Source organism: Petaurus breviceps, unplaced genomic scaffold (genome assembly GCF_028583685.1).
Source record: "Petaurus breviceps papuanus isolate PSGF00001 unplaced genomic scaffold, PetGlider_PUasm1.0 350823, whole genome shotgun sequence".
NCBI lineage: Eukaryota > Metazoa > Chordata > Mammalia > Diprotodontia > Petauridae > Petaurus > Petaurus breviceps.
The window spans coordinates 1-11,253 of NW_027186239.1; the positions used below are offsets into that span (position 1 = coordinate 1).

The 11,253-nt window shown below is 46.5% G+C and overlaps 1 protein-coding gene across 1 annotated transcript; it reads left to right on the forward strand.

Annotated features, from left to right (window-relative positions):
* The first annotated feature begins 1,387 nt into the window (after positions 1 to 1,387).
* LOC138168098 (KRAB domain-containing protein 4-like) lies at positions 1,388 to 9,754 on the forward strand. The gene is made up of 4 exons (XM_069097130.1): positions 1,388 to 2,078; positions 3,302 to 3,457; positions 7,938 to 8,064; positions 9,386 to 9,754. Exons 2-4 carry the CDS (start codon positions 3,425 to 3,427, stop codon positions 9,487 to 9,489), a joined length of 264 nt encoding a protein of 87 aa, XP_068953231.1. The 5' UTR covers positions 1,388 to 2,078; positions 3,302 to 3,424; the 3' UTR covers positions 9,490 to 9,754.
* The last annotated feature ends 1,499 nt before the right edge of the window (positions 9,755 to 11,253 follow it).

The window sequence follows — 11,253 nt, forward strand, 5'->3', positions numbered from 1 at the left end:
TAGCCAATTATTAAAACTGGAGACCCAAGGTTTTTTTTTCCCTGTCCCGTTTCCTTATCCAATACGATTGAATGACAGAACCACCAGCACAGCAGCAGCCAGATGGGGAGACTCAAGCACGAATATTTTCACTGACTTGCCAAGGGTCACACACCTAGGCAGCGTCAGACTTTAACCTCAGGTCTTCTGGCCCCTGACACACAAGTCTATCCACTGAGCACCTCGATGCCTGAAGAAATCATTCCCAGAATAAATGTTCAACATGATTCCAAACTATACTAGGACTTTTTGCACCAGGAAAGAACTGGAAAGGGCAAGCACCAATCATTTGAGGAATGGCTAAGGTGGGGACAGTAAAGGGATGCTATTGAATGTTATTGAGGAGTCATGATAAACATTCGTATTTCAAAGAAATACTCATTATTTTATGCACACTATGCAATTACAGATATTTAATGTAGTCTGTGCTACAGCAAAAAGCCCGCCCCCATCCCACAGGTGCATCTGTGTTAGCCCCAGCAGCTTCCTCTATGAACGGGCAGGGAGGAGCTCTAGGGGAAGGCCTTGCCATAGACATTGCTTATATAAGGCTTCTTTCCTATGTGAGTATTCTCATGTCCAGTCACCTCCTTCTAGGGAAAGGCATTTCCCCATGAAGTCTATTCATGAAAGTAAATCCTCAGATAGAAATAAGAGGTGATCTCTGCCTGAAGGCCTTCCCACACTGAGTCCATCTATGGCTTGTCCCCAAAAGGAATTTTCTGTTATATTCCATTCCATTAATATCTCATCATTTTCCCAGCCATTAGGGATATTACCACACACCTCCTTTGTCCAATTCTTTGCCGGAACAAAAAGCCGCTACATTGTGTGTGAGCGCTTGGGCTCTTTTCCTGCTTCTTTGATCTAGCTGGGGCATGGGCCTCAGACAGCTATTCCTGGGCCAAAGATATGAGCAGTTTAGGCACTTTTTATGTGTGGCTCCACATTGTTTTACAGAAAAGACCGGGCCAGTTCAGGGCTCCACAAAGTGCAGTGTGTCTGATGCTCCTCAGGCCTGCCAACATTTCTCATTTTCATTTTCTGCTCGTCTTTACCAGTCTGAGAATCTTCATTATTAGTGACTTGGATAAGTGATTACAGAGGTGAAGCATGTTTTTTTTTTTTTAATATACTTGTAGTTTCCAAAGAAACTCCTTTGAAAAAATGCTTCAATTCACTAATAATTAGAGAATTGCAAATGAAAACAGCCTTGAGATACCACCTCTCACATTAGCTAACATGGAAGAAAAGAAGAATGAAAATGATGGGGGAATGTGGGAAAATAGGACACTGATTGTACTGTCGGTGGAGTCATGGATTATGCACTGTGTCCCCAGCTCTTCTGGGGAGAGTTTCGCACTCTGCCCAAAGGGCTATCAAGCTGCTTACTCTTTAACCCAGAAATGCCACTGCTAGGTCTATATCCCAGAGAGAGAAGAGAGAAGGGACAAAGACCTGTAGGGCCCAGATGCCCTAATTTGAAAGAAGAGTGTGGCAGGGGCAGAGTGGGGAGAGGGCCCGAGATGCTGCTCAGAAGGAGGTGGGTCTGAGACCCAAAGTAGTGGTAAGGAGGGGAGAGGGGGGAGCTGGTAGAGATTGTGGGAGGAGGAACTTTCAAAGGACGACCAGCCAGGCGGGTGGTGGCACCAAGGAATTCAAACCCTGGGCTGCAGTTTGGAGACTTGGGAGGAGTCCAGAGTAGAAAACAATGACTGCAGTGGCCAAGGCATGGCACGTGATGGAGGGCAGGGACTGGGGAAGAGAGGCAGGCAGGGTCTGAGCGGCTGGCTCTAGGAACCAGAGGAGGAAAGGGAAGATCCTGGGTTCTCAGCTGGACCTGGCAGGGTGGGACTGGGGACAGGCAGGACCCGCCCAGAAGCATGAGCCCTTGGAGCTGATCAGGCTGCCCTCTTTCTGTGGAGCTGGGATGACTCTGCTTTCCCTTGCAGCTGGGATCACTCTGCCTTCTTTTCCGGCTGCTGAAATCATTCTGCTTTCGCTGCCTTCCGGAAGCCAGCTCTGCAGGCAGGGACTCGGTAGGTCTGAGCTAAGGGGCGGAAGGTGTTCGGCCTCTGCTGCCTGAGTTTTCCTTTGTATCTCAGCCTCCCCGTCTGATCTCATGCTGAGTGCCCTCCAGGACCACCAGGAACCCGCTTCCCCCTCCCCCCGAAGGCTGGCTCCCTGTCAAGGCTCCCCATCACATCCCAAATGAGCTCCATCCCCAGCTTTACCACTGGCTCACGGATACCCAACTGGCAGACCTCCCCCAAAGGGACCCAGAAGTATTGCCTTCAGCCTCCCCATCAGGACCCGTGTGTCCTGTCTCCCTGCCCCCAGCTGCTGTTCAGAAATTGGCTTGTCCTGCCAACAGCCCTGGCTCCTTTTCAACACCCAGGAATCCTGCCTCCTTGCCCCTGAATGGACATAGGACCCAGCCACCAAAGTTCCTTCCCGGCCTCCCTTAACTGGACACGTGGGTGTCCTGCTGGCTCCCTGTCAGATCCAAGGGACCCAGATAAGCAGCTTCTAAACTTAAGCTCCAAAAGGGCTTCCCAGGAGTCCTTCCCAGCTCCTAGTTAGACCCCAGGACACAGTCGTCCTGCCTTCCCAGGCTCAGCTGCCTTCCTGGAACACTTAGAACACTTCTGTCCCCTCCCCCAGCTTTATTACCCTGTCCTGCCCCCCAGACTCTTCCTTCCCCCGTTCTCCTGCTTTCCTGCCCCCACTTTTCTCAGAGCCCTCAAGCCCCCTTCTGTTCCCCTGAACACAGGACAAGATTCTTTCTCCCACCTCAGGCCTCCCCTGTTTGTTCCTGGCAGCATCATCTCATAGCCCTCCCTATCTTCATCCTTTTTAGCTACCCTTCCTCCCAGGATGAAGCAGTGAGTCTGTTGTCTGCATTGTGTGTGTGTGTGTGTGTGTGTGTGTGTGTGAGACGGAAAGAGAGAGTAACTTGGGTGAGGGGCTGTGTAGAGGGGAGTGTACCAGCTGGAGGGAGAGATCTGACTCAGGGGTCACTGAGGCTCTGATTTATGTCACCTCACCTGGGATCTCCAAGTCCCCTCTGCCTCCTGGGTCCCTGTAGAAAGGTGGGCAGGAGAGAAGGACTAAGAGAGAGGGAAGGAGTCTTCCTGTTCAGAGCATCTTCATTTGCCAGCCTGACCTACCAGGTACCTCCCTGGGGGAGTCTCTGCCCTCAGGGCAGGGCCAGGGTCATGGTTAACTGCTGTGGGACCTCACTCTCTGTAAATCCCTGTAGGTCACCCTCCTGCCCAGGAAGAGAAGAGAAAGACGTCCCCACCCCTGGGCTCCTTCTCCCTCCCCAGCTCAGCCTGCAGAGGAGCAAGGCCTGGCCCAGGCAGGGAGCCTGGAGCCGGAGGGAATGGGCCCAGGGAGCCACAGCCCCCCAGCCCAGGTGAGTGCAGCCTGTGCAGACATGACCCACATCAGCCAAGAAACAAATTTGCACAGACAGGATTGTCTGAGGGCCTGGCAGTCCTTCTTCCCTCTAAGTTGTTTCTTTATACACGTAGGCCTGGAATTGAATAGAGTAGTAACATCACTACCCTGCCTCTTCTGCCTTTGGGACTGATCCATGGCCCTTGGGCATCCTGAGCACTCTTGGCCCAGCTGCTGCCCTCTCTGTTTGTTCTTAGCTTCCCCCTCATTACATGTGACTGACAAAGGCCATCACTCACTAGGCCCTGTCTGTAGGCATCGTTTATGCCTGCCTAGCCCACCTCCCTTCCCACATCATCTCCCCCCATCCGGTTTCTTGGGGCCAAGCTCTCCCCTGTAGTGACTGAAGGTCAAGGGATAGCCCTTCACCCTGAGTCTTGTCTGGGCTGGCCTGGAGCAGAGGCCTGAAGGCTTCCCCAGCTCCTGTCCTTGACTGTGCTGTCCTCAGAGCAGAAATTGTCCTGGTTCTGCTCACTGACTCTGCCTGAGCTCACACAAGTCTTCCCAGGTCTCTCTGAATCCCTTCCTTTTACCATTTCTTAGGTCAAGTCAGCAAACATTTACAAAGGCCTTCCTCTGTGCCAGACACTGTTCAGAACTTCCTTGGATACAAAGGAAGGAAAAACCAGTCCCTGCCCTCAAGGAGTTTCCAGTCTAATGGGGGAGACATCATGTCAGCAGCCATGTCCAGACAAGCTCTCTGCAGTATAGACAGGAGGTGCTTTGAGAGGGACAGTTCCAATAGTTTCAGGTACCAGGGAAACTTTGTTCTCAGTGAGTGGATTTCAGCAGAGACTGGAAGTCAGGAGACCCAGGTGAGGAGGGAAGACATTCCAAGCATGACAGACAGTCATTGGGAAAGCAGAGTTGGGACAGAGGGCCTTGGTTGAGGATCAGCCAGGAGGCTAGTGTCCCTGTGTCAGAGAGGAGGTGGAGGGGAGGAAGGTGTAAGAAGACTGGAAAGGGGTTGGGGCGGGTCGTATTGTGTCTGCTACATGGCGCCAGCCTTATAAATGTTTTCTCCTGATTGTGTTGTAAGAATTTTCAGGGTCCTTTGTAGAAACAGCCTGAATAAGGCAGCTCAGGATGGAGCCCGACAGGTACCCTGTCCCAAGGAGCTCCACATCTGCCCTGATGCTGGGCTAACTTGATGGACCCCACTGGGACCCACTGATCTGAACCTGTCATCAGTGTCCTCAACAAGCTCCAGGCAGACAAATAGAAGATAATTAAAAGGAGGCAGGCATGACAGTTAAGAGGGGCTGCAAAGTCTACTTCTTGTAGAGGGTGGGATTTTTGTTGGGACTTGCTGCAAAGCCAGAGATCAGAAGAGAGAGGGTTCTAGTGCTGAGACAGCCAGGGAAAATGCCCTGAGTAGAGACGAAGCGTCTCCTTCTGGAGTAGCAAGGAGTCCATTGTCTCGGGCCAGTGAGTAGGTGGCTGGAAATCAGGTGCAAAAGACTGGAATGCCAGGTGATGTCTGGGTGGTGATGGGCTTTGAGGGGAAGGGAATTTGTATTTGATCCTGGAGGTGGTAGGGAACCTCAGAGTTCAAAGGGTAGAGAAGTCACATGATCAGACCTGCAGTTGGGTAAAGTTGTTTTGTCCCCCAAGTGGAGGAGACGTTGGAGTGGGGAGACACCTGAGGCCAGCTGACTCAGCAGCAGGCTGAGCCAAGGGCCAGGGGACGAGAGCCCACACCAGGTGGTTACAGAATCAGAGGGGAGAAGGTACAATGCACAGGCCTTGGAATCAGATTAGACAAGAGGGAGAGAGATGGGAGTTGAGAAAGATATGTGGGCTGCTGGGAGCAGGGTGCTGCCTTTGACACTCAGTGGGAGGGTAATAAGTTCTCTTCTGGACCCAGTGAGTTCAGGCTAGCTACTGGACATCACACAGGTGAGGTCTGGGAGCAGAGGTAGCTCAGGTAGAAAGGCTTCACTTTTTATTTTATTTTATTTTTTTCCTTTTTTTTGGAGGGGGAAGGCAGGGCAATTGGGGTTAAGTGACTTGTCCAAGGTCACACGGCTAGTTTTTGTGTTAAGTGTCTGAGGCCAGATCCGAACCCAGGTCCTCCTGACTCCAGGTCCGGTGCATTGCGCCACCTAGCTGCCCCACTGGGGCTTCAGGTTTTAAAGTAAAATAAGGGGCAGGTTCTGGGATGAGAAGGATTGAGTCGTCAATGATCAGTCAGTAGTAAGTACCTACTGTATGCCAGGTCATGTGCTGGGGGCTGGAAATTCAAATTAAAAATGTATATGTACACAATACATATATTTGCATGTGTATACACACGTATATAGACACACATATACATACACATATACACATAGTTGATATTTATAAACATACACATATGTACACACAGCCAGTCATACATATAACTGTAAGGCTATACTATGCTTATTTCACTTGTCATCTGTTTCTCTGAAGGTGGGTAGAATCTTCTTTCATAGGTCCAACTCTTTCCAGGTTTTTCTAAATCAACTCTCCTCATTTCCTACATGACACAATATTCTAACCCAGTCATATCTCTCTGAGAGATTATCTATGAAAGTTTTCCCCCCAAACTTTCTGCATTCCTTCTGTTCTTGGCTGCATAGATTTTATTCATGCAAGAAAACTTTAATTTGAAATAATTGAAATCATTCTTTTTATGCTTCAACAACGCCCTCACCTCATACTACTGTTTAGGGTTTGATATTGTTGAATCTGCATCTTTTTTACATTTTTTCCTGGTTTCTTTGAAGTTCCTAACTTTTTGTTCTTCCAAATGAACTTTGTTATTATTTTTCCTAATGAATTAAAATAACTTTTTAGTAATTTGGTTAGGAGGGCATTACATAAATAGAATAGTTAGCTAAAACTGTCATTTAAAAAATTTTATTGGTTTTTCCTACCCATGAACAATAAATATTACTTCAGTTATTTAGATGTGAGTTTATTTGTATAAAGAGTGTTTTATGTTCATGTTCGTAGTGTTCCTGTGTCTGTTTTGGCAGGTATACACTCAGCTATCTTATACTGTCTAGTCATTTTATTTGTCTAAAACAGTATTGAATAATATCGTGCGATTTCTCTGTTTTCATTTTGATTAAATCTATTTAACTTTAACTTTGTCTAAGATTGTGATTACTATCCCTACTTTTTTTACATACTAAATTCTATTCCTGCCCTTTATTTTTTCTTTGTTGTGTAGCTTTATTTTTATTCTTTGAAGAAAGCAACATTTTGTTGAATTCAGATTTTTAATCTGCTGTCTGTTTCTGTTTTATGGGTAAATTCATCCCATTCACATTCTATTCTATAATCACTTGTGTATTTTCTCCTTGTTTTTCTTCACTCTCCTTTTCACCCTATTTATCCTCTCCTTCACTCTTCTGCTTTACTTCTTTCTACCTTGCCTCCTATACCTTTACCTACCCACCCCTCGAAGAGTCCTTCCCTTAGCCTTTCCCATCCACCCTATGCCCTTGCCATCTTATTTCTTTCTGAATTTAGAAGACTTTTATGCCCATATCTATCTATCTATCTATCTATCTATCCATCTATTTATGTATCTATCAATCTATCTAATCTATTTCCTTCTTTAACCCATTCCCAATGAGAGTAAGGCCCCAACACTACCTCCCCTGCCACCAACTAGCTTCTTCTGTATCAATTTTTCCTTTTATGCCTCATTTGTATAAGATAATTATTCCTTTTTTCTCTTAAAGTTTTATTTTTTTAGAATCACCCCATCATACTCAGCTTAACCCATGGCTTTCTGTCAAATCACTCAAATAACAATGACAATCATAACAGTACTACTAACTTTTTCAGATGTATGAAATAAACAATTTCACCTTGTTGAGTATCTTATAATTGGTCTTAATGTTTACCATGTATTTTTCCTGGATGTCATATATCTCATTTTCCCTCAAGTTCTAGGGTTTTTATTACAAAAATCTGAACGTCTTTGAGTTTAAGTGTATTTTGTTTTTTATTCAGGATTAGGCTTAACTTGGCTGTGTAAGTTACCCTTGGTCATAACACCAGGTCATTTGCTCTATGGAATATAGCAGTGTAGTAGCTACTAGGTCTTGTGTAATCTTTATTATAGCTCCATATTTTTCTTCTTGCTTCCAATATTCCTCTTTGACCTGGGAGCTTTGAAACTTGGCTATAATGTTCTTGTAAATTTTCCTCCTGGGATCTCTTTCAGATGGTGATCAGTGGATTTTATTCCAAATGCATATAAAAAACTGTTCTCAGTATTCCATTGGGCTTTTCATGGCTGTGAGTCTAAGTTTTGACTATAATACTCATCAAAGCTTTGGCCTTTGGGAAAATCCCTTCTTTGTGCTTCTGTTTCCTCCTGTAAATTGATGGGGATTAAACTAGATGAATTCTGAAGTCTCTTTCAGTTCTAAGTCCTATAATTGTTGATGATGTAGGAGTTGGTGACATTCAAGGATGTGGTTGTGGACTTCACCCCAGAGGAGTGGGGCCTCTTGGACCATTCTCAGAAAGAGCTGTACAATGAGGTCATGGAAGAGAATGCCCAGAACCTGCTCTCCCTGGGTAAGGATCATTTCCTCTGGTAACTCTGAATCCACTGTCAAAGGGACTGTCTTCATTTGCTCCCTATTGTGCAGGGTTTCTAGCATTTATCAATAATTAGAAAAGCCAAAGTGATGATCTCTTGTGTAGAAGAGACAGAGTCCTTCTGAGTGCTGCCTAGTTATCCTGAAAAAGTCTTTGTAGTGTGTGATAGGGAGTTGGGGTGTCCTTTATTGTTCCTGAAGCTACCTCTTACTAGTTCTAGGGAGCCTGAGGTAAAAAAATCAAACCAATGAAGAATCTCAGAGGTTACGTCTAGTCCAAAGGTGGGGAACCTGTATCCTTATGGCCATATGTGACCTTCTAGGTCCTTGGGTGTCACCTTTTGACTGAGTCCAAGGTTCATAGAACAGATGCTTTTATCATGGGGATTTATTCTGTGAAGTTTGGATTTAGTCAAAGTGCTGCGCTTGAGGACCTAGCGGGCCACATGTGGTCTTGGGGCTGCTGGTTCCCCACTCCTGCTCTAGCCTAACCTCTCCCTGAATATGAATTTTGCCTTTCACTTTTTTGAAAACCATTCATGCAGTTTTTTTCCTTGGAGATGGGCAGTGAAGGTCCCCTACATCACCAAACCTACATCCCCAAACAGCCTCCTGTCCTTTGGTTGGGTCTAGCCTTTGGGATGTTCTCATTAACATACCTAAAATTCTAGCTCACAGCTCCTAGTCTTACTCTCAGAAGCCTAGTATAGCAAGCATGTCATTGTAATTCCTTTATACTTCTCCAAGACTCCAGTTGCAAATGGTGGGAAAGGAAGGGAATAAGTTTTTATGCATACCTACTATGTGCCAGGCACTGTGATGAAAGCTTTCTTTACAAATATTAGCTAATTTGGTCCTCAGAACAAGCCTGTGAAGTAGATGGTATTATTATCCCCATTTTACAGTTGAGGAAACTGAGGCAGACAGAGGTTATGTGACTTGCCTGGGGTATTTAGCTGGTCAGTGTCTGAGACTGACTTTGAACTCAGCCTTCCTGAATCCAGGTCCAAGGCTCTCTCCACTGCACTATCAGATACCTCTTAATGTCTGGATAATATAATCTATGGAATCAGCTCATCCTTCTGTGAATTAAGTCAAGAAAACAGAATTTTCTGATTCCAATTGGCTCCCAGATGATCTCCTTCCCATCCCCCACCAGAGCACCCAACAAGTCCCATGGAAACCATCCTTGAGGATTCCTGGGAACCACCCTGTGACCCCTCCTGAATGCCTCCTTTCCCTAAAGAGAACTGAATACAAGTGTATCTTCATCATCTTTTCTTTGTTCCCACGCCCAGGGCTGCCTGTTCCCAGAGAAGGTTTGCCCTCCCATTGTAAGCAAAGGGAAGCACAGTGGAAGTTGCAGGGAGAGGGCCCAACCATCTTTTGTCCAGGTGAGTGAGGGGAAAGCAGCTGCATGAGAGCTGTTATCACAGAGGTATCTCCATGAAGGGTGAAGTGAAGGGACTGCTATACTTGGGGGCAGTGGGATCCTGGGCCATCACCAAACCTCTGAACCTCAGGTTCCCCAAGGGGTTGGACAACATGGCCTTTCACTTCCCTTACACTGATAAAACTATGATCCTATAAGAGCCATTGTTTGGAACTTCAGGTCATGGAGCTCTCTTGAAGGTATCCAGAAAGGGCCAGGGGCTGTCTGATGCAGGCTCTTTCCTGGGCCTTCTTCAAGTCTGCCTGCTAGTCTGCAAGCATTTAAGTGCCTGATATATGCCAGACCTTGTGCTAAGTGCTGGGGATTCAGAGAATGGCAAGGGACATCCTCTGCTCTCACAGAGCTCACAGACTAGTGGGGAAGGCAACACGGACAGAATGATGCTAAACGTGCTCTGGACAGGATAAACTGGAGCTAGTCAAGGGTGGCAGGCCCTTCGATTAAGGAGGGTTGGAAAAACCTCATTGTGGAGGGTGGGCTTGAGCTGGGGCTTCAGAGCAGCCAAGGGGAGCATTCTGGGCATGAGGGGCAGCCAGGGAAAGCCCATGGAGATGGGAGCTGCTTTCTCCTGTTCAAAGAATAGAAAGGAGGCCTTTGCTACTGGATTATAGCAAATGTGGAGGGAGAGTAAAAGGAAAGGAGACTGGACAGGGAGGAGGGGCAGATGATGAAGGTCTCTGAGAGCCCAGAACAGGATTTTATATTTGCTCCTGGTGCCAGGGAGCCACTGGGGGTTATTGAGGAGGCAGTGAGATTCCATGAGATAACTAAGTTCAGATGTGAGCTCTCAGAAGCTGAATTTGACAGCTGGGTAGAGCACTGACTGATCTAGGGAGAGACTCAAGGCAGTGAGACCAAACAGTGGGCTTGTGCAGTATAATGTGAGAGGTAATTGGGGTCTGAAATTGGCTGTGTTTGGAGATAGGGGTGTATGAGAGATGTTACAAAAGTAGAATCAATAGGACTTTCCAGAAGACTGAATATGGGGAGTACAGGTGTTGTGAGTGTGTGAGAGATGATGATGAGTGGATGACGCCTCTTTAATCAAAACAGACAATGGGGGGGGGTGACTTGGTTAGTATTAGGAAATTAGGAAGATGGGAAGGTTGGGGGAAAGATACTGAGTTTAGTTTGGGACATGGTAGGAGGACAACCCAAAGAGAGGAGTGTCACCAAGACCTAGAGAGTATCAAGGGAAAGGGGATGAGTGAGAGTCAAAAGCTGTGGAAAGGTCAAGAAGGATGAGAATTTTGATTTAACAATCAGGAGGGCATGGGTAACTTTGGAGAACGGAGATTTAGTGAAAGAGTGAAGTTTGGAGCCAGACTGCAGTTTTGTAGAAAGTATAAAGGAGTTGGAGTCCCAAAGTGTAGATGGCCATCTCTAAGTGTTTAGCTATAAAAGAGAAGAGAGATATAGGACAATATCTACTGGGGGTGGGTGGATCAAGTAAGGGTTCCTTGAGGACTTGGGGGAAATGGCTTCACTGTGGCAGTACACAAGGAGCCAGTGGAAAGGGAGAGATTAAAAATTGGTGAGAAAATGGAGATGATAGAGTAGGGGATGGAATGGGATCATTTGGGCTTGTTTGCTTTGAAGAGCAGGAGAACCGCCTCTTCCTGTGATATTGGGGCAAAGGAGGAAAAGAAACCATCTGATTTATGTGAGATGGGAAGGAGGTAAGAGACCTCTGGGTAAATATCGAGATGTTTC

Coding starts and splice junctions, on each gene's coding strand:
- LOC138168098 (XM_069097130.1), top strand. CDS start 3,425: ATGGGCCCAGGGAGCCACAGCCCCCCAGCCCAG. Junction 3,458..7,937: donor GCCACAGCCCCCCAGCCCAG/GTGAGTGCAGCC, acceptor TTGATGATGTAG/GAGTTGGTGACATTCAAGGA. Junction 8,065..9,385: donor CCAGAACCTGCTCTCCCTGG/GTAAGGATCATT, acceptor TCCCACGCCCAG/GGCTGCCTGTTCCCAGAGAA.